Source organism: Myzus persicae, unplaced genomic scaffold (assembly GCF_001856785.1).
Source record: "Myzus persicae strain clone G006 unplaced genomic scaffold, MPER_G0061.0, whole genome shotgun sequence".
NCBI classification, from domain to species: Eukaryota; Metazoa; Arthropoda; class Insecta; order Hemiptera; family Aphididae; genus Myzus; species Myzus persicae.
The window spans coordinates 512,618-537,070 of NW_019104377.1; the positions used below are offsets into that span (position 1 = coordinate 512,618).

The window sequence follows — 24,453 nt, forward strand, 5'->3', positions numbered from 1 at the left end:
TCTATTAAAGTGATTAAATTGAAAAATAATTATTTCATAATAACTGTTGAAACATTTTTATAACAACGTCAAAAACTCATAAGTTTAAGCATAATAGTACATCATAATAATCATAAATTATCTGATTATATTATTATTTATTAGTTTATTATTCTTTGACAAGATTACAAGACAAGTGAGTAGTGGCAATTACTACATAGTACATAACTACAGAACACAACTTACAAGTAGGTACAGTACTTCAACTAAATGCATCAAACTTTTTACCACGATTTATTCTTAATTCTTATTTCTTAATCTTAAATTCTTAAATCGTGCTCATTATCCAATACGCAATTTCTGTATATCGGATAATGCCCGTCAAAAATGAACTGATGTTGTGTACGTTTGTTAGACAGATAACCGAAAGGTTTCCTTCTCCACTTAACAAACTGTTACGTAGTTCATTGTGTTGACAATAAGAAAAAACGAAAAAGTACCGAGTTTCGTGGGAAAGTTTAATACGTTTTGAGTTTTGAGTTAACAAATTTCTTAGAATATACGTAAATATAATTTTATTGTGTTTCAGAACGTATATGACATAGTGAACGAATTGAAAATGCCAAATAGGATATTACTGAAAAAAGACAAGGTAAACGATTGCTCAACTTATATTTGTTTTGGCCTATCGCCTATGTATTTCGCTATTCTAATGATTTTTCGTACATATTTCCTCTCAATTTCTGCTCGATTATATTGTTTCAAGGGTTCAATTGTTATTATTATTATGTATGAATTAATGTAAATTATTAAAAATATTAGATATTAATACCTACTAATACCTATGTAGGTATATTTTATAAAATTGAATATTTGTTAGACTGATTACTGCATATTTTTAGATAAATATTCCAACACATTTTGATATCACAACATTTAAGTCTGAAGACTGATTTTATATACTTGCTGGTTGTGTTATATTTTTTGTACAATGTGTGTCATTAATTATGACATGCAAGTACAATTATGTGTACGAGAACAATAAATAGATAAATGGATAAATTGTATTAGGTGCATCCAACTATTATACTAATATTATTTACCTAATGGATGTGTGTATTCAAGATAAATTAGATAAAATATTTGTTGTATATTTTTGAATTAAATAAATGAAACTTCAGAGAGGTGCCCATCAAAATTCAGACTATAATCATCAAACGATAATTTTAAAGAATACATAAATAAAATAACATTAATGACTGTTTTTCTTGAAGTTATTTACTTAAGTCAATATAATTGTGACTTGTCCTCAACTTATATATTTTTGGTAGATATGCATGATTATGTTGTTTGTGTGATGGTACATTATTTATTTAATAGATGAGCAAAAAAAAAAAAAAATGTATTTCATGTTGTTTTGATAATTTTTCATATTCTAGGATATTTCCAAGTCCAAAAATGTTGAGGTAAAAAATGGATCAGGAGTAGAAATGTCTGGAGATGATGTAAGTTGTGTTAACTAGTTATTTCTTAAACAAAACATGACAATAGGTATCATAAAAAAATATTTCACTACCAGTGTCACCAATAAAATTATTATGGTTATGGCATAACTTTTCTATGAATATATGATAAATAATAAACAAAAAGTTCTGATTGGTATACTAAATTTTACTATGTACTCTTATTACTCTTAATAACCAGAGAATAATTATCTAATATAGCATATAAAATACTAATAGGTTTGAAACAAATTATAAAATGTTAAATATTACAGCATATGGCATATTGTGTTTAAATTGTATTGTTCTATTTGCCTTATTGCATATTTTTATAAGAATATGTTTTAATGTTTCAAGTGTGGTTAAGTAGTCTTAAGTCCTTTATAATCCGCAATTGATAAGTCAGAATGTCTTAAAAAATGTATTTCATTCAAAACCAATATAGGTTCCAATTTATGAAAATGCAAGTTAATTTAGTCCTGTACAATAAAAGTAGTTTTTGAGTATTAACTATTAAACAACTTAATATTCCTACTATTAATTAGTATAACTAAGAAATGATAATCGTTTTAAATTCATAATAACAATTAAAGCATCAGTGCCTTATTTAAAATGAATCATCTTGTAAAATATTGGGTATTCATTTAATATGCAATCTATTTGTTAATTATACAACTTAATTGTAAAAAAAAAATTTAGATTCTGACCATGGCATAGAATATATTAATTAGGCTTTTTTTAAATTTATTTTTATAAACACTTGTTTTGTAGCTTCAGTAATAACTTTATATTTTAAGAACATTTTCTAAAAGATGCTTTTCATTTATGCATTTTCAAATTTTCTCAGAAGTGTTGCATTGTGCTTAATTATTTCACCGACAAAGTATTAAACATGACATTTTTAGAAATCTTTTGCATCTTATATATGCAAAATTGATCAAAAAACTTTATATGTACATTAATAATCAGAAATGTTGTAGAATTCCAGCCATATAATAAGTATTTAATGACTTAAATTAAATAATAATAATTACAATCAAATCTATTGACTATGGCAGAATATCGGCAGTGGTTGAAGTAGCTCAAAATAAGAGAGGGATGGTTAAAAATGTATCAAAAAAATGTCTGTAGTGTGTATGAATTAATTTTGACACTTAAAAAACATGTGTATTTGACATTCATTATAATAGATTATATTACATTAACAATTTAAGTTTGAAATTAAGTTATAACAACTAATATTATCAGTTCCCTCAAATAATTTTAAATAATGTTTATAGATAGTTAAATTAAGAACTCAATTTTTCAATTTATATTTTATATTTAAAAAATGATACTAACTTTTTACCTCCCAATATTTTAAAATAAATCAGAAGTATTAAATTGTTAATAATAGGTAATAATTAAGGTAACAAAATATAATACTTTTCGGTTATCACGACTACCTAGTTATGAGGTGGATTGTAGCACTGTAGCCCTTTGTTACAACAGTAAATTAATTTGGTTTTATATTATTAACTTATCAATAACTTTAAAATAATGTACAAAAAAAGTGCCATCGCGTAGAGGGAATCATTATAATTTTTTTTAAAAATGTTTTTTTCAAATACATAGTAAAATAGTCTATACAAATTTGGAATGCCACTGAAAAAAAAGTTAAGGGGTACGATTATACAAATTGTGTGATCGCTGGCGGTTGTATGACAGATAACAAGTTAATATCATGGAATTTTAAGTTGAAAATAGTAAATTTACACTTTTTTTTTTCAGACCTAAACACTTGACTCTTTGGGTTAATAATTAGTATAACATATTAATATGCTAGTTTTTAATAAGTATGATTATGATTGATATCTGTATAATAATTTGTATCTGTATTAAGCAAAATATTAGGACTTGGTGCATTTCTCAATTTAGTTAATTCTGTTGGGATTTTACTTCATACTTTTTCTTTGAAATAATTCATAATTTTTTTTCTGTTTCATAATGTTATCAAAATCAATAATAATTAAATATTGTATAAGTAAGGTATGAAACAGTAACAAAAATATTGTAGACGTGATAAGATATTAATTGTTAAAAGTACAAATGTAAATGTAGCACCAAGCTTAAATATAGAATTTATCATAAATAATTATTATTTAACTATGTCTTATTGCTGTTTCATCAAATTTTATGTAAGGTATTAAAGTAGATTATTTCACTTTAGTTTATTCATTTTGAAATTTAAAATTTTTTTACTTTCTTGCATTCTGATTAAAATACAAATTTTATTTTTAAAATATAAATAAGACCTATATTATAGATAATTACTTTTTTTAATTAGACAATACAGTTTTTTTTTATTTGAAGGGCACAAGCTCTGACCTTCATTCTCTTAGTATAGTATAAAAGTTTAAATATTTAAATAAGTAATTATATCAAATAATAGACAGTGGATATAGGTAGTTGATAGATTGTTATGAAAACCATTTAAAAATACTTATTTTTATACAATAATTTGTGATAAAAATTAATATTATGTATTCTAATAATAAAGTATACTATCTTGTAATAGTAATTGTATAAAACTAAATATTAAACTTAGAAGTTTTAATCATATACTGTGGTACACTTGTGTATTGGGCTTACACTTGTACAATGATTATTTTTTTTATGTGCCAGTCATTAGGTTATGGAAGCATTAAGTCTGCTTCTATTTTCAACTTCATGGGTGATTCCTGGTTTAATATTTAACCTGGTTTATTCTTCGGGTTAAAGGATAAGGTTAAAAGAAAAAAAACAAAATAAGCAACCATTTTTAGTTTTTTTATTAATTTATGTTGATTACAATTTATTTTTATTCAAAAAGCACAAAAATATAATGCAAAGTTCCTTGTATGTTGCTCTTACAGTTGTTTAAAATATATAAACCTGGTGAAACCAGGATGTATGTGTGTGGTAACCCAAGTTATAATAATGTACATTTTAAATATATTATTAAATATCCTGAAAAATAGAGGTTGATGAACAGTCTCTAAGTAGGTTAGAGACTTAGTTGTTTGTTTACAACAATTTATCATTGAATTCAAATTGAATACATCTATTATAGACTATAGTGATCAACATGATGATGTAAGAAAGTAGTCTCAAAATTTCTGATTTAGCAGATCAAATTTTGTGGTTGTTTAAATATTTTGATTCTTGTGACTGGAAAAATTTGATTGATAATTGGGTTTATAATAGTGAAATGTTGGTTGATGGGAATGAAATTAGTAAAAAGGTTGAAGAAGAGATTAAAAATAACAAATAAGTGATATTTTCATCTTATTTAATATAAACTGTTTACAAACATACAAAATATAATTGTTATTTGTTACTAACAAAATGTATTAGCTAATTGCCGTCAATTATTCTATAATTGATTTAGTTAAACCAGACATATTTCAATTATGTACTAGAATGTTTAAGTTTTAATGTTAAAAATGAATTATTAATAACATATTGGCAACTAGTATTCATATATGAATATTTGTTTAAATACTTCTATTTACTGTTAATTTTTATACACTCAATTTTCTTGTTACTATATGTTTTTTAAAATTATTTTAATAGGTACAAGATGGCACTTCGACTGGACATTCAAATACTGCTCCTAGTCCTCCACCGACACAAATAAACAAACTTAAGTTAGGACCAATTACAATTAAAAGAGAGAAAAGACAAAACTCTTCACGTTTTAATGTTGTAGCTACTAATCGCGAACTTCAAGTTCTACAATCACTCAATGGTATGCATATGTTCTAAATATTTGAATATTATAAGATAGAAAACTGAATATGACACATATAGGTAACTTTTTTCTAGAGGAGAGCTTAAATGTTGTAAAGGTACTTTAGGAAATATTGTGATAATCAGGTAGTACTAATTAATAACAATTGATTTGTTTATAGATACACATATTTATGTATATTTTTTATATATTTAAATTAATTGTTAGAGATTGAGATTCTCTCACTCATTAATGCACGAAAGTATCCAATTTAGATTAAGTGTTAAGAAAAAAAATGTAACGTTCAAGTTCAACGTTTTTTGTTGTAACACTCGTTGAAAACTACTTTCAATAAATTTAATTGTCACCTAAACAATTAAAATGATTATTAAAAAATTAAAAAAGTGTTACTACAATCTGTATGTATCAGATTTAAATTGTATCTTTTATTAACCATATTGTGCTATAATATATTGAAAGAATTGATCTATATTTAATGATCATTTTATACAATGAACATATTTTTATAAAAAATCCTGCGAGGTTACTATTGAAAAAGCTTATAAAAATACTCACTGTAACTATCCTACGTCACTTGAGTAACACAATAACACTGTCAAATAATATACAAATAATAAATGTGTAATGTGTATAAATAATTAATACATTTACATTTTTAGTTATATAATTGAAAATCAAAGTGGGTCAATTTTTCAAAAATATTTAAATTCATAATTTAGCCATATGTAGAAGTAAAAATATATTTGTATTGGCAACACATTGAAACAATGATTAATGAATAACATTTTCATAAATTCATATATTGTGGTTAAAAAATAGTCCATAGGTTGGTCATTGTCTGAACAAAATGTATCTGTGTTCAGATTTTAAATTTTAGAGATTTTGTAAATGTTTTTTAAATTCTTTATACTGAAAACTATTGTTACACAAGTCACAATAAATATAACCAAAATCAATAAATATTACACCGTTATAATTGATGAACTTCATTCATTTCCTTGTAAATAATATGAACTTGGGGCTCATACAACAGAATGATATTTATTGATAGTTGATAACGGCTTATAACAAAAAATCATTAATTGTAAAAATATTTGTTGGTAAACGGCATTTTAATTTTAAATAATTGAAAAGTTTCTCGAGGAATTTGTTTATCATTTATTCCATGATACAAAAACATATCATACTTTTATTGTTTTATATCACATAAACCTGTCTCTTGATACATTAATTTAAATGCAAAATATGAACATTTTTAAATTGTATCATTTTATATGCTCAAGTCTCATACCTAATTCTAATAAAAATTGAAATATCGTAAAAATCAATGGTAAGAATGTAGATAATGTTTATAACTTTAAGTTTGATGATAGGTCAACTCTCTCATAAAGTAAAGCAAACACTACAAGGTTGGTTCTACTGAACTCAAATTTACAATGTTAAGGATGGGTGAGAGAGAAAAAATAAATAGTGTGCTGTCATCCTCATTCCTCGTCGCAATTCACAGTTAAAGTTTTATGTTGTTGTTGGATTATCATAATTTAACATTAAACTGTTAAAACATATTGCGCATTACTTTCGCGTAACAATAATATGCCGATATAAAAATAAATTTATATTTACGTCCATACAATATATGCTAGGTCTAGGACGAAATAGGTCCTAACCTAACCTAACCTAACCACCCATAGACAAAAATCCATTAGTTTCCGTGAGGCTTACATCTTTAACATCAATGTGAACGAGGGGGCTTCGGTGGTTCGATCCTTCAAAACTAAAAAACTGTATTTTTTATTTGATGTGGGGGGGGGGATCCGGGGAGGGCTTCCCCGAATGGCTATCATATAGTATGCGGTCTACCGGAAAATGCGTTCTACCGGCCGCTATCGTATGTGGTCTACCTGCGGCCGGCTGGTTCTTACACGAGCTTAAGATTATCTTTAATAGATTCTGTTTAATCTATTTTCTTTGGTTAACACTTTACCAGTATCGGCCCGGCATATCTAAGGTCCATGGATTAATTTTTTTAAGGGGCTCCATAATGAAAATACAGGCCCCAAAAAAATTTACATGACGTATTGTTAAAACAATTTTTCATTACCATATGGAACTTAGAATGGCCATGAGCGGCAAAGAAAAATTGCACCTAAAATTTACGCATGGCTTAGTATTTCGATAAATAATTAACACTCTCTCACACAATCTCCACTCTGTAAATACCCACAAAAACACGCCAAGCAGATAAAAAATATACAAGACCCCCCCCCCCCCCCCAAAATGGAATGGCCAAGTTCAAGTGTCAGGCTGCCATTGCCTTGCCGACAATGCACTTTATCATGACCTTACACTTTTTGACTTTCGATAAAAATGCTTCACTGTTAATTCTTAAAAGTATGGACTCAAACGCTCAGTAGTCACTTATTGCGTTTTTATTTTGTCACTTATTGCGCGACACTATAATTTATACGCAAGCATATAGGTACTCAAGATGTCGGCAAAAGATTTTTATTTAACAATATTCCACATTCTTGACAACGACTTAGTGACAATTGATATATATTAGAATTCACGGGTTACCCAATAATTAATTTATTTTATTACTCATGATATTAATTTTTTTCTAATAAAATTTCATTTACGGTAGTTCGCATACTACATTTGTAAATCGCCAGTAAACTGCATACTACACTCGTAAATTCACCGGTAGACAACCCCCCGAATTTCACCTACGATGAACCACCTTCGAACAGTCCAATCATAAAATAGATTAGACTAGATCTACTCAGTTAGATTATGTAAAGACTAAAGGTACATCCTACATTGTATATGCTTTATACATAATGTTATATATATTGTTGGATACGTCGTCATTGCTATTTATAATCATATACACAACACACACACGAGAAACGACATTGGACCTTTACTCGTGTGCTATACGTGGCCTATGCGCATTATTAGTTATTACTTTTTAGTTATTACCGTCATATTATTATTATCACTTAATTTGTCGTAAATTGTGATTCTCGCTCCCGACGGGCGCTAACGGGGTGGCCCCACGCCGGTCGGGAACACGACCAACACTTGTTACGCCGGTGGCCTCACACACGTGTGTCCCGCGCGGGGATGGTAGCGACATCTGGCCACTCGGTCGCCGTGCTTGTCGGTACGCGAGGCGGTCTAGGCGCCGCTAGCGTTCGGCACAGCCGTCCAACACACTCCGGCTAGTCGTGGCGGCGGCGGCTGGTGTTCGACGTGTGTTTCCTTGGTTACCCCCATGGCAGCGCTCATCCCGGTCACCACTTTCTCGTTCTACCACTCTACCAGCCGTCACTTCCACCCCGCCGCACCGCCCACGCGCCTATTTGCCGCCACCATCGATCCACCGCGAACCAAAAGCTCACAGACGCCGCTCTAGTCCTCGAAACACCGTCGCCGGAACGCCATGCACGTGCGCGCGCGTCCGTTTCGACAACATTTGATGTTTTGAGTTTTGGCCATCGTAGTTGTCGCCGATCCGCTCCGTACGCCTTCACGATTAATTGTCGCCCGCGTGAAGCTAATTATAATAGTAATTCATCGGCAAACGAAATCGTAACGAATTCAATAAAATCGCACTCGCCCGGGGCGCGCGCGCGCAATCGTGTCGTCCGTCGCCGTCGCACTCGCGAGGTTTCTGTACAATATAATTCTGGCACATAATACAAATATTATTATTACTATTATTATTATCTTACCGTGAGACCTTAGAGCTGTAAAACGTTGGTACGGGCGTCGGAATAGTTTTTGATTCCATATTTCCGTCAAAGATTATTGTAATAATAATAATAATAATAATAATAATAATAATAATATTGGTATTGTTTGATTGTCACCGGTCGATTGTAGAGTGTATACAATAATATGAATCATAATGGTATTATAGCGTTTGTTTCCCTCCGTAATCGCGTAAAAATGGCATTCGACGTAGATGTATAATATTATGCTCGTTGTTCATAATGATATTGTCGTTATATATTACAATGATATAATATTATCATATTTTTTACGACTTTTCACGTAACACACACGGAAATCGCGTAGATGGTGATTCTCGCTGACATTTTGTACGTTCGTGGTTAATTTCGTTAGGAGTTCGGTAAATGCCAAAAGGTCGATCGAGGGTGGGGTCACGGACGGTTTTTCTTTTAAATATAATATGAATACCTACGTTAAGAACCCTAGTATTTAACCCCAATTTTCCGGCATTACGTCTGTACCTATATTTTCTTTTTTTCATAAGAATTCTTTTATGGTTTGAACTTTTTACTCATTCATATGATATATTTTTTCTTCTCTGTTCAGTATTATGTTTTTAAATTATAGTAGGTAACGATATTTGTATGTATTTTTTTGTTCTGAAGCCTGGAGGTTGTAACGAATTATCTAGTTTCAATTTTTGGTCTTTTGGTACTTTATAACTAACATATGCTATCAATAATAAAACGTTTTATGAAATTCAAGCTAAAACAAAAAAATACGTTTTTATATTTGTCTGCTAATTTAAATATATCGTTGTTAAAAATAAAATATTCATAAATCATAATAGGATATTATTTAAATGCTAATCAGCAATCATCTAATATTTGAAATATTATTAAGTTATTGCAACTGAAATTGACAACAGTGTAAGTTAACATGCATATTTGTTCACAACAACTACCTAATTAGGTAGTTTGTAGGTAGGTTAGATAGTTTATTCTTTACACGTGAGGTGTCGTATTATTAGTATACAAAAAAAATATTTAGGTAGTTTGATCTTTTACACTCTACAATCGAACACAGATCATAAACTCGTTCAAACTAAGTAATAATTTTCTTATATATTTCGTATCGAATTTAGCGAGAAAATTAACGAACAAGTCCTCACATATGTATGCAATTTTCGTTTGGAACGTCTAATTATTTTCTCTGATTGGAACGTTGAAGTGGCATGCCGTTGTCTTCCCCTAGTGGCTGTGGCGGTGCTCATGTTGGTGTTATTATATTATGGTAACGAGAACTAGATGATCTTAAATGGGTGTTACGGTTAAGAGCCTGTGGCGCGGTGATTATGGTAGTGAACAAATCTGCGGGCGGTCGTACGCTCTCACTGAGCACAACTGCCAACGGCACTGCTGCAGCGGTGGCGGGTAACCTGCAGTCCGGCGTACCGTTTCTGCCCAAAAGCCCAAGCTTCCATAGTGGTTTGGATCTGCTTGCTGGCCGTGAAAAATCTCCAATCATTATGTTTTGCGATCCAACAATGCACTTGCCCAGGCTTCACGGTGAGTCGTATATGACGAGAGCCAGTTTATTATTTATTTAATAAGTAATAACTCATATGCACACACATTTCACTTGGACGTGTGCTAATGCGAATATTTAATAATACAACTTTTATTACAATAATGTTATAATATATTACAACTTACTTACGTAGTATATTTTGAGAATCAATAACACTTCAATAAATGTAAATATATGACGAGTGACGAATCATTTTATTGCTTCTAAAAATGATTTATATTTTACATAAAAATCAAAGTTACAAATTCAATGATTTTGATTGGAACTCTTGTTACACTTGTGCAATTTCAATGGAAAACTGTGGGTGTTGAAGAATCCTATTTTTTTAGTTATTCTTGTGATCATGGATTACACGATGAACGGGTGAATTTACTCCTACACCAGTGGTACATTCAATAATCACATAGGGGACAATATGAAGCTGTGACTATATGGGTTAGGTCTCTTCTTGAGACCCATGTTCTCCCCCCCCCCCNCCCCCCCCCCCCCCCCAAGAGACTCATATAAGGGAAGGGCTTAACCTATTTTTTTTACCATTTAGCCAGTGCTCAGAATGTGAAATTTACTGTACCAGAACAAATAATTTGTTTTTTAAATACGTAATATATGTATCCGTAATTATAAACAATATACAAATAATCGCAAATAATGTATGTTTACGTAAAATTGATTTGTGAACAAGAATTATATACTTTTTTCTTCTATGAACTGAATCTGCATAATGGTCCATTAGGAGCCCTGGCTCCAGCACATGATGGATACAAATATACCAAAATGTACAAACTTAAAAGCACAATTTCATTAAATTTCTGTAAATATAAAATGCATATCATGTTAGTACATAAGCATATTATACAGCATTAATCATTATGCAGTACTAGATTTACTTACTGTTACTAAATTTGTAATTCAAAAAATATTGTTAGATTATAATTAATAAGTAGGTAGTAAGTAGCTATAAACATTTCTTTGGTTCTAAGTTATTTAGCATGAATATTTAGTACTTTAATATTTGGCACAAATTGAACTGTCTGTTCTAGTTTACTTGTTACGTACTTTTTAACAATGTAAACGACCATGTCACAGCAATATAATCGATGTCGACTACTGTTTTTTTAAATAAAATATAAATTATGTTATAAAACAATCTAATTAGTAAATTTTTTTTTTTAAGATTAAATATTTTTACTCTTGGGGAGATTAATAATTAATTCAATTTAAGTATTTGTTTTTTTTATTCATAATGTTGTATCCACATTTTTATTTTTGGTAATGGGAAAATTCATAATCCTTTTGTTTTGGTGCCACAGTGTCTATATTGATTTATTGATGTACAAAATTAATTATTCACAAACGACAAAGTTATGAAGGTTCTTTTTTCAAATCTGTGTGTGATAAGAAGTAATAATATACCCAAGCCCCTCCTCTTCCAAATTGAGCATATGTGCATCAGATTTGTAGATTCCTAAAAATTCATACTGAAAATCATACGCATATTATGTAATGTTATGATAAACTTGAAATAGGAATTACTCCAGTAGCGTAATTTAAATTTTTGATATAGGGTACGGCTAAGAACCATTTAGTAAATTTAACTCGCTACAAAGCAACTCACTGCTCACAACTCACAAGTTCCAAATGGATTATGTTTTTATGCCTTACTCCCACCAATTCTAAATATTTAAGCTTCTAGCTCCTTATTTTGGAAAAAAAAATGGAATGTACTAAAAACAATATTTACCAATAAGTCTTCATCCCTGGTAGAGTTGGTGAAATGTTGTATAACCATCATGTGGAACATTGCTATATTGTTAGAACATCGTTTTCACGAAATAATCTTGTAGTTCCTTGTAGGTAATAATAACATATCTTGATATTTGCAATTATTTGTTTGGTTAATTTTGTTTAGAAAATTAAAATCATTAGATACATAGAAATTAGATCTAAATTAGCATTAGACTAAAACAAAACTTGAACAATTATTTTTTTTTCAAGCTTATTGTTAAAGGTTAAAAATATTTGTGCTTGTGGTTATGAATATTAATTTACATTAACCAAATATTTATCTACCTATTTACATCATACAACATTATTATAGATTAATAATTATTCTCGTAAGTTTAAATAAGTTCAAGGCTGAAGGCTCAATCGGAATGTGGAATTTTGTAAATAGGTTTCTTGTTAAATGTTAATTACTTATAAATATTTAAAATATTAAATATTGCTAACACAATAATATTATTTATTTAATTACACTCATTGAAAATTATTTTTAACTATTGATTATTATGGTTCTATAATAAATTATGAGAATATCAACTTGGTATTGATTCTTTAAGTTAATTTTGATCATATTATAATTCAAATGTCATACCCATCATTTAAAATGTTCATGTCGTTTTTATTCAGTTGTTGAAAAACCCTTCAGAGTTGACGTGATATTCATTCCTGGACTTCGTATTTCATTGTTCTATAGCACCTATTAAAATCATTGTTGTAATGGTTTTTTTGCTTAATTTCAAATAGTTGACAAAATGAGCATAGATTTAATATTCCTTGTTGCCCATGGGCCATGGTTCATAATGTATATCAGTGATGCCCAACCTTTTTTCCTCGGCGGGCCACTTTGGTAAACATTTGTAATCGAGCGGGCCACCAAATATAAAAGTACTCATAATCTCAATCTTAATACAATTTAGTTAGGTACACATAGTAGGTTGCAATATAAAAACATTTTTATATACTTTTAATTTTTATTTTTGTTTTTTTTATTTATAAATTAATTAAAATCGTATTTTGTAATAATTTTACTTTTTTTGGAATATTTTGTTTTATTTTAATAATTTGTAACGGGCCACATGGAATACCTTGGCGGGCCACATGTGGCCCGCGGGCCGCGGGTTGGGCATGACTGATGTATATTAATAAAACAATATTTTTTTTAAATTTTAACGTTTGTTTAGTAAAAATACTTAAATACTAATTAAATAAATTATAATAAAATAATTTTTTTTTTTTTTATGTAGGACGTAATACCTACGTATACATAAATTTTATTTTTAAACATTATGTTTTTCTGTAATTTTTCAAGTACCTACAAAAGTACTAGGTACCTATGGGCTTATATTATAGTAATTTATCCGTGGCTATTTTATATATTGATTTAATTAATATTTAACTTTATATAAAATAAAATAATATTATAGGTAATTTATCAGCTTGATAGCAACCTAAAATAAGTATAAATTAACATTAATGCCGTACTCTATTATATTATATTAAATATTATAGTAGTAAATTACTATTCAAATATTTTGATTAGTGTTAAATCTAAAAAAAAAATATTGAAAAACTATTACGATGAAATGAAAAGTAGAAATGGTCATATCTGCCCATTAAAAGTAATGAATAAAATGTATTGATTTTCTCTGAAAAAAATAAGAAAATGTGTAATGTCACTTATTCATTTACAAGTTAATACTTATAATTATTTATTTATAGGTTACAATAAATTACAATAATGAATGATGAATTTTGAATAAAAAATTTAAAAAATGTTCACCAATCATTTGTTTTATACTTTAATTTTACTATTGATGAGGTATCAAACTTAGTGTATAGGTATTACTTAATTATTTTTTATTGTTTTAGTGACAGAAAAGTACAGAAAAACGTTGAAAACATTCTCTCATATTTTTTCGCCGAAAATATTACACATTATATAGTTTTAAAAAGATTTCTGAACTTGATAATAATAACTAATAAGCCATAATTTCAAATTGGTTGAAAATATTAATTTAACTGTAGTACATATTTATTAAATTGTTTTGGCGGAACGTTTTTGTTAAAGTGACTATAAGTCTATAAACTTATTTTAACATACAGTTAATGGCACGGCATACATTGTATCTCTATTGACTGTTATTTAAGTTACGTCCTTCAATTTTAAATTCTTATTTTACTGTAGTAAAGCCCCTATGATACACCAGTATAACCACATATAGCATAACAACTGTTTGTATTGCTTAGCAACCTTGTGCACTTTAGCCCTTCATCATTCTAACCTATTAGATATGTAAGTATGTTTTATGTGCTAAAAATTGTGTTATTTTGTTAACTATTACAGTTAATACAATTTTATGTCTTCATTTCCTAAGATTCCTTAGTCAAGAAAATATTAAATTTAGGTATTATACTGCTTTCTGTCACATAGTCAAGATCAAACACCATTAATTTAAGGACATTTATAAATTATAATACATATGTGATACATAAATAACAAATATCCAAGGATCTCAATTTAATAGTTTACGGACAAAAATAATCAAAACATAATTTAAAAATAGGTAGGTAGGCAAGTGGGTAACGCTCTGCTGTACAATTTTACAGTAGGTGTCGAGTTGTTCACTGTTATGAATGTGTTAAATTCCAATTCAGTGTTATACTGTTATACTTATATCATTCTAAACGAAAAGCGGTTCTGAGAGGATAATATGGTCTGTCAGTCTACGTCAAGTATATTTCATGATATGTCTTTTTGTCTTAATGCCTTTTGAAATTGCTATTGAAGTATCTTATATTACTATTCGTATTATGGAAGGTTGATTTATTTTTTCAAAAAACATAGCATTTATTATATGAATTAATTTTAAATTATTATAATAGTCAATATTTTTGTCATATTATTGTATTATTTTTATTGACTAAGTCAGAACCGCCTTACCATAGAACAGTTTGAATAGATTCGTGGTATAATTAGGCAATTGCTTAAAATTAATCTCGTAATATAGTACAATCTATAATTGTATAAGTGCCGATAGTAATATTTTTAAATTATAAAGGAATAACTTATATCGTTGTTCTTCGTTTAAATATCTAATTTTGTTCAAATTTGTACTTAAAATGTCTAAAGAAAAACTGTGTTAATAATTATGAATAATTGTGTGAAATTATTTGAACAATAATCGATTAATTTGACTTTCCCGTAAAATTTTTTTTTGGTAAAATGCTTATGAGGAATTTTGTATTAAATTTTCAAATCTTAGGCATAAAAACAAAAAATGTATGAATTTCTAACTTAAAATAATTCTCAATTGTTTTGATTTCGACGAATTTTGTCAAAATTCTAATTTTAGATGATCATAAAATTCGATTGCAAATCTGGGCTCTAATTTTTCTTATAATTACACTAATAACATCTTATGAAGAAAAATCAGGAAAAGTCATTAATAAAAAAAATAATTATAAAAACCGGTTTTGAATAAGAATGCCTGTTTTCCGGCCTCTACGTTCTAACTTTTGACCACTCACAAGTACCAACTAAATTAAGTTTCCTACCAGAAAAGAATCTTAAGTTAAAAATCAAAACATTAACTACTTATCGTAAACACGGACACAAAAAAAACACATCATCGTAAAATCAATACGTTCATTGTTCCCCTCAGAATCTAAAATTACTCGAGTATGTCTTGTCGCCCAGCTTAATAAATACTTTGGTTCTTCAAGGTTATATTTAAAGTCTTTTCGAAATTTCCACATGGTATCATAGTATGATTTGTGAATAGTGGATACTTACTTTACTTATTCGTTGAACAAATTACCTGGCACAGGCTGATAAATAATATAATATTATGCTTTGATGTATCGAGTGATGACTACAAAATATTTATTGTTTTGTATATGTACTTATGTATTCAAGAAACTAGTTATTCTTATGTTCTATTATATTTATATTATTTATTTACCTACATTATTATACATATTATATTATACCCATAAATATAATACCTATGTATAATACTTCGTAGGAGGTATACTTTATTTTTAGATTCAAAATTAAAGTTATATAAATTACCATTAATTAACAAACAAAAATTGAATTAGCTTTAACAAATGCTCCATAAGGATTGATTTACATCAGTCTTTAACTAAATATTTGATTGAATTTTCGATATGAATCTTAAAATGATACAATTGTCAAAATATTGGTTTTTTAAGGTATTCTGTAAACAAACATTTAAAATTTTCTAATTTCATATTTCAATACTGTCAACATTCTATTAAAAGTTAACGTTTTTTTCGACAGACTTTTCTGAAGTATTTACAATTTTTTTTTCAATTCGACAATTAAACTATTATAGTCATATTAGTAAGGACTAATATTAAACATTTGAACATAAAAAGCAATTTTAGAAATCTAATCTGTTGTATAAATCTTACCTCCTTGTGAGATTTACATAATTTAAACTTGCTATCATTAAATATTATTTTGTTAAGATGCTTTTTGGTTATTGTAAATAAGAAATTCAATAGTTTATTGCTGGGTATATACAAACGGTTCTTATGTATATATTTGCATTATTTATTCTACGTATACAAATGTATTGAGTTTGTATTTCAGAACCACGGTTCACACTCAGCAAAATAAAAAAATATTTTAAACTAATACTTAATACATTCCTCGTTTGGCTCATATTATAGATATATAATATATGAGAAAATTGGTTAAAGAAAATATTGTCACTATATAAGATGTATTTTTAGTTGTAATTATATTATAAAATATTTTACCCAGATAATTGTTTTGGCTAATGAGCTCGTTTTTTTAGTGATTATAATTATAGCTAACGTCAATCTATTTTTAGCACACTTCAATATTTTGCCAGTAGTTGAACAAAAATAGTTCCAATATTTATAAATTAAATAATATATTGTCATAAGACTTGACTGTATTATATTGACGTATTTAATTTTTAATAAATATTCAATAAGGGGAGGTAAATTGGTAATCTTATTCAACTGTAAACTTATAAAAAATAACAATTACAATTGTATTATTTCAATTATTTCTTATTATAAATATAACTTTATACATTATAATATAATAATATACGGATGTATTTAAATTATTTTAAGTATTTCTATATGATTCTTCTATGATTTTCTTAATAAATATTATTTACCCAATTTAAATTATTATTGATGTGTTATGAAAATAAGTATACTGTATTAGTGTTCTTATTTGTTATAGGTAACAACATATTTTATTCCACCGTAATGTGGAATGCATGTAGGTGTGTGTAAAATAATGTTTTATTTCAATTACCATTTTTTTTGGTATGCAGTAAAACGTAATAGTGAATTTAATAATTGTACATCACTCACGTAGTAAAATTATTTTTATAATCTTGGTGAAGCTGAGTTAATGATTTTAATTTCATCATACACTACCTATATAATTATTTAAGTCTTATACCTAAACTTAAATACCAATAAAATTATCAAAACCCTGTCCCTGTGATGGATAAGGACACGGTAAACACTTAAAAGTACACAACATACGAGGTAATGCCAATGTCAGACAGTCGATTTGGTGTTAGTCACTTGTCTTGACACAGAATAGCACAGAACAGTGTGGGTTTGCAGTCAGACACAAAACAAAAAACAATTATGTGGAGTATTGATGTATCATTATTGTAGAATGGATTGCAATGATAATCACATTAAAATCGATCGGCGCTGATTTTGCCGCAGTAAAAAAATTAAGCTATAGTATTTAATAGGAAGTTTTTAAACTTGAAGTTCTTAGCTCGTAAAAATAATAGATGATAAAAGATTTTGAACATTTATTAAACGGATTAATGGCAATTATATTATATAGTTGCTATAATCGTGTCTAAAACATTTTCTCAAATCTAATCAATATTATTTTTTCGGAAAATCTCTTATGAAATTAACTCACTTTCCTAAAAATTCCAAATTCCAGTCTATAGTAAATATACATTTTTTTTTTCATTAACACAATACAATTTTGAAATATGTTTATACTTATTAATAGTATTACTGTTTGTAAATCATTGTTTTGTGGAAACAGGATATTGCCTTGTACAATCATTAGTATATCTTGGAATTAAGCATAAGTACTATAATATATGCTTATTTTACATAAACAATAATAATTAAAAAAATTAATTTTATATTTAGTTACTAAAAAAGTTTCACTTGTTTTATGTACTTAACCAGTTTAAAATATAATCATTAAAACAATTAATGGAGAATACTCCGTAGAACTATTATTATGTTATTTGGCAATGAAGCACGGCATTTGTTTATATTCAAACCTATTTAATTATCTTAAGGAATTGGACCACATAAACGTTAGTAAAAAAATATGTTCACAGTATAGTTTCTGTTCATAAAGATATGTATTGAATATGTGTTTAAAAAAAGTATTAGTTTGAAAGCTATTGATAATGCAGTTAAGAGGTAAAATATTGTTATACATTTTAATATTTGACTGTGAAAATTGTACTATTGTAGGCTAATTAATTGAGTACTAGATGAATAAAATATTTACTTTTCATCTTATTTGGTTTATTTTATTTGTGTTACTAATTTTAATATTCATTAGAAAATTTTATTGAAATTTGGAAAGGTTGCCTTTATGTTATATTGTTTTCTAATACAAGCATTTTTGAATTACAGAAGCCAATTCATCTGAAAGAGAACAGTTGCTTATTCAGAAAATGCAACAGTGCTGTGTGTTGTTTGACTTTATTTCTGATCCACAGTCTGATCTAAAATGGAAAGAAATCAAGCGAGAAACATTACATGAAATGGTAGACTATTTGTCATCTAATCACGGTAACGTGCTTACTGAAGCTATTTACCCCGAAGCTGTAAGAATGGTAAGGACTAATACTATATATATACATATTATATACAAGTCTACACGTAAAATATTGATACATTAGTACTATAATTATTAAATTTTAGTTTGGAGTAAATTTATTCCGTAGTCTGCCTCCATCAAGTAATCCCAATGGCGCAGAGTTTGATCCAGAAGAGGACGAACCTCTATTAGAAGCAGCCTGGCCTCATTTACAACTGGTATATGAGTTCTTCCTTAGGTTTTTAGAGTCTCAAGACTTTCAGCCCCATATAGCTAAAAACTATATTGATCAGAAATTTGTTCTTCAGGTAATAGACATTAATTGAATTAATTAGAATGGGCTGTAATTGTCAAAATATTTTTTATTTACGTGTAGTTGTTGGAGCTATTTGATTCAGAAGATCCACGAGAGAGAGACTTTTTGAAAACTATACTGCATCGAATTTATGGTAAATTTTTAAGTTTGCGAGCATACATTCGAAAACAGATAAACAACATATTTTATAGGTAATAAACTAATAAGAAACAGTTAATATTTTTTTGTAATTATGTAATTCTAATCCATTTTTATTTTTCATAGTTTTATATACGAAACAGAACATCATAATGGCATTGCAGAGCTTTTAGAAATTTTAGGAAGGTATATTCAATTTGTATGTTTATTAAATTATGTATTTAATACATTTTTTTAAAATTAGCATTGTCAATGGTTTTGCATTGCCTTTGAAAGAGGAGCACAAGGTATTCTTGCTAAAAGTTCTACTGCCTTTACATAAAGTGAAATCTTTATCTGTGTACCATCCACAATTGGCTTATTGTATTGTTCAGTTCCTTGAAAAAGATCCATCTCTTACAGAACCAGTTATCAGAAGTTTGTTAAAGTTTTGGCCAAAAACACATTCCCCAAAAGAGGTAATAATATATCATGTATTTAATTGCAAATATAAATAATTACCAATTATGGTTTCCTAATTACAGGTCATGTTTCTTAATGAATTAGAAGAAATTTTGGACATAATTGAACCATTGGAATTTCGAAAAGTGCTTAAGCCATTAATACATCAATTAGCTAGATGTGTCTCTAGTCAACATTTTCAAGTATGTCATTAATTAAACATTTTATTTTTACAAGTAAATTCATACAACTTATCTATGAAATATTTTGTAGAATATTACATCAATAAAGTGTGTTAGTGCAATTTTAGTTATAACTTATTATTTATACCTACACATAAATTATGAAGATCAGTCAATATAATTTTATTTTAGTTGCAACATCTAGGTATATAAGAAAACGTTAAAAAAAAAACTTAATAAGACTAGAAAGATAATGTAATATTAATTATTATGTTATAATATGCAATTATAAATTATTTAAACAAGGATAATATAATCGCTAGTCACAAATTGTATTATAAGCGTTAGAAACTAATATAAATTATAGTTACCTCATTGAAAAAACACCTAATATCAATTCTTAATTAAATATGTTAATATTATTTATTATTGAATATAATTCAATAATTACATGGTAATATAATTTGCTAAATTGAACTACATTGTTCACAACTTTCATTTTCATTAATTAAACGTAAATTTATCATTTAATAATTTTTGTGATTTAAAATATTTTTTTTAAAATTTCTTTTAGATTCTGAGCATAGCAAATGAATGTGTATTGTATTTATATTGATGTGTTTTTTTTATCCTCAACATTTCGGGTAAAAATGCTCTGATTTTTGACATCAGCAACTTTTATCTGATATTAGAGTGAACGTTTTTGGTGCATTCGGAAGGTCCAAATTAAATATTCTTAGTAGCTTTTTTCTGTTAGAAATTCATAAAAATTGTTCTTTCTATAACCAACATTGGAAGATTTCCCACAAGTTTTTCTACCTTAAACAAAAAGAAAAAGTTAACCGGAAAATGTTAGTTTTTTATGAGCTTTTGAATTTAAAATTTTTACGATATTGGATTTTTATCTGTCAATTAACAGATTTCCATCTATCGATTTTTGATATTTTGTTGTAATTCAAAAACAACGATAGACACTCAACATTTTCACCAAATGTTAAAATGACCATATTCCAAGCATAGTAACATTATCAAAGTATTTTTACTGTTTTTCTGCTACTATATCCATGGGAAATTTTTCTAGTTTTGTAAATTTTTTTTTAAAAATTATATTTGATTTTGTATACAAGTATGTTAGGATACCACAATGTCTCTGTTTAGAATTGTTTTTTTGTGTGCAATGATTTATTGAAGAATTCATATATAACTCATCCATTACAATTACATGCCCAATAACTACTGTACAGCAGAGCGGTACCCACTTGTCAACCTTATTTAGTATTAAAAATAATATAAAAAAAAAAAATAATAAACTATTTACTCATGACTTGTTAGTATATTTATTTATGTTAAGCAAAACATAGTATAAATGCCAAATAAATTAATAATTTAATCAATTATCCTTATATTAAATATATTAAATGAAGATTTCTGAAGTTTATCAGCTTGAAAAGTTAATATAAATATTTATAATACAACTGAAAAATGTATATAAATATTAATTATATATATAAAAAAAAAACAATTATCATTATATTTTTTTTTTTATTGATAACACATGTAAATTGCAATTTAATTTTGTTATGAATAACATATACCATATTTGAGTTTATATTAATTAAAATTATTTATATTTTAGGTTGCAGAGAGAGCACTTTACTTTTGGAACAATGAGTACATAATGTCACTGATGTCTGAGAATGTTGATGAAATTTTGCCAATCATGTTTCCAGTGTTATACAAAAATTCTAAAACTCATTGGAATAAGTAATTAACTTTAAAAATTACATCTACTAAGTACAAATTACTTCAGTGCAGTCATTCAGAATAATGATTGTAATAATGGTTTACCTTAAAAAGCTCAAAATTTTATTATATGGTATTTGTTTGTATATTTCCTCTTTTTTTACAAAATCTGTGATTCACATACTTGTGTGTTAAATTTTTAGCACATTTCTATCTCTGAAAGTGTTCATCAACTGGTGTTCATCTCAAAATCTTAATTTAGGAAAATTATTTCTTTAATTAATTAAAGGTGTAACACAGTTGTTGGAACCATATGGTTATATTTTGTTAATGTGAGATTTTTAAAAATATTCTAATTTATGGAATGATTTGAAATCCTGTAAAATATACATAATGCAATGATCATGTGTAGTTAATATAAAATATAAAATAGTTAAATTCTTCTATTATTTTTATTATTTTATTTCAGAAATATACATGGTCTAATGTACAATGCATTAAAAATATTTACTGAAACTAATCCTGTACTATTTCATACGTGCACCCAACAATTCAAAGAAGATAGGAAGACGTAAGTATATTTAACTGTAATAACTATTCTAAAAATATTTCTTCACCTTTTTTTATCCTTTTAGTGAAGTGGATAAGTTAAAGAAACGAGATGAAAAGTGGCATCGAGTAGAAGAGTTGGCTAAAAGGAATCCCAATTTTACAGTATCCATTGATAGTAATTTGTCATTTTATACTGACTTTGCAAGGTCACCAATTAATGATTTAGACCCGACTATTGATTTGAAAAGTTTAGAAGAGGATACCAAGTATCATATTGATACAGATGTAATATTAAGTTTATGATTAATATTTTTGTATACTTAACAAAAAACTTTTTTTTTTTTTTTTTGAAGAACCGTAAAAATCGAAAAGAAAAACCTTTATTAAGGCGTAAATCTGAATTACCACATGACACTTACACTTTGAGGGCATTAAATGATCATAAGAGAGCCGATGAATATCTAGCTACACCACCTGATGTTAATAAATGCTAGCCAATCGTTTCAATTGTGATGACCATTTTATTTCTATACACACGAGTCTAAACAACTAAGGTGAATTCATTGTTTTGATTTAATAATGTTATTTTTATAAATAATTTATGTTAAACTCATATTATGCTGTTTGAGTTTATACAACAGCCTAAACTAGTGACATTTATTTAAAAATAAATAATACTCATAAAATACATTAATATATTAAATATTAATTGTGATTAAAAAAAAAATTCTAGGCCACTTTACTGCTGGGCATATTTAGATGTATGAAAATATTAATTTCTGAAGTGTATCAACTTTTAAACATTTGTTCTGTACTTTATCAAGATACTATTATTATAAAAAAGCAGCTTATTATTGTATTTATGTGTTTTGTTTGTTTAATATCGAACCAAGTATTAATGTACTTTGTAATTTGTTAAAAATAAGCCAAAGAGCGATTTAATCAAAAGTTTTGTTTTTGTTGATTGTGATACAAAGAATTATGATATTTGTTTACTACTTGTGGAATGAACTCGGTTTTACAAAATCAAGATTTGTCACCATATTCTTAACCCTAGCCATGATGTAGCTATACTCTCTGCTTTACTAAATCAAATTTTACCTTTAAATAGATTTAATATTGATTGTAATGAGCACAAACCACATAAAAAAGTATTAATGTCAAATTGTACCAAATATTCTATTTTTTTTTCACAGGATTACTCGAAAAAAAAAAGTTATAATGGTTATTCATCTCATTAGGGGTCATTTAAATGTTGAGTTTATCTTTGTTAGGATTAACATGTTATAAGTAGTTCAACAACCAATTTTTCAATATGTGAATGAAGAAAGGCATGTGAAGTGAACGCACTCTTATCTACTTCGGTTGTGTTATTTATTTTTAAAATAAACATAAAATGTGTCATTTATATTTTTATTTATTTACCACAGTATATTAGTTTTAATTTTTGTTTCTATGAAAGTATACATTTTTAAATGGTACGTAACAAAAGACACAAAAATTAAGAGAGATTGCATTCAAGATTAAGTTCCGGGATTTTTTATTAATTCTCTTGTTGGTTTATTATTATTATTATTATTATTATTATGATTATTACTATTATTATTTTATTATTCCTTTTTTAACTTATATTTTTTTTCATACAGATGTAATAAAACATATTTTGTACATAAAAAAAACGTGGCTACATTTTATTAGTATATTGATTTTTAGCATACATGATATAATATTTGAACTAGTGTAATAACCTACCAATAATGAAAATTTCTAACTAATTAAAAAACATATTTTTGTCTGGAGCTGAATTAAAAGTTTAGAAGTATATGATA

At 27.3% G+C, this 24,453-nt stretch overlaps 1 protein-coding gene across 7 annotated transcripts; it reads left to right on the forward strand.

Annotated features, from left to right (window-relative positions):
- Positions 1 to 39: 39 nt before the first annotated feature.
- LOC111041652 (serine/threonine-protein phosphatase 2A 56 kDa regulatory subunit gamma isoform) lies at positions 40 to 24,032 on the forward strand. Of its 7 annotated transcripts, XM_022325987.1 has the most exons (15): positions 42 to 227; positions 569 to 631; positions 1,419 to 1,484; positions 5,076 to 5,250; positions 19,066 to 19,268; positions 19,357 to 19,560; positions 19,629 to 19,759; positions 19,833 to 19,892; positions 19,951 to 20,164; positions 20,231 to 20,350; positions 21,966 to 22,093; positions 22,542 to 22,643; positions 22,708 to 22,909; positions 22,978 to 23,178; positions 23,821 to 24,032. In XM_022325987.1, exons 2-14 carry the CDS (start codon positions 599 to 601, stop codon positions 23,116 to 23,118), a joined length of 1,779 nt encoding a protein of 592 aa, XP_022181679.1. In that variant the 5' UTR covers positions 42 to 227; positions 569 to 598; the 3' UTR covers positions 23,119 to 23,178; positions 23,821 to 24,032. The 7 variants fall into 7 exon arrangements, with proteins under 7 accessions (XP_022181684.1, XP_022181679.1, XP_022181678.1 ...); XM_022325992.1 differs by lacking the exon at positions 1,419 to 1,484 and having other exon boundaries at positions 40 to 227; XM_022325986.1 differs by lacking the exon at positions 42 to 227 and having other exon boundaries at positions 429 to 631.
- The last annotated feature ends 421 nt before the right edge of the window (positions 24,033 to 24,453 follow it).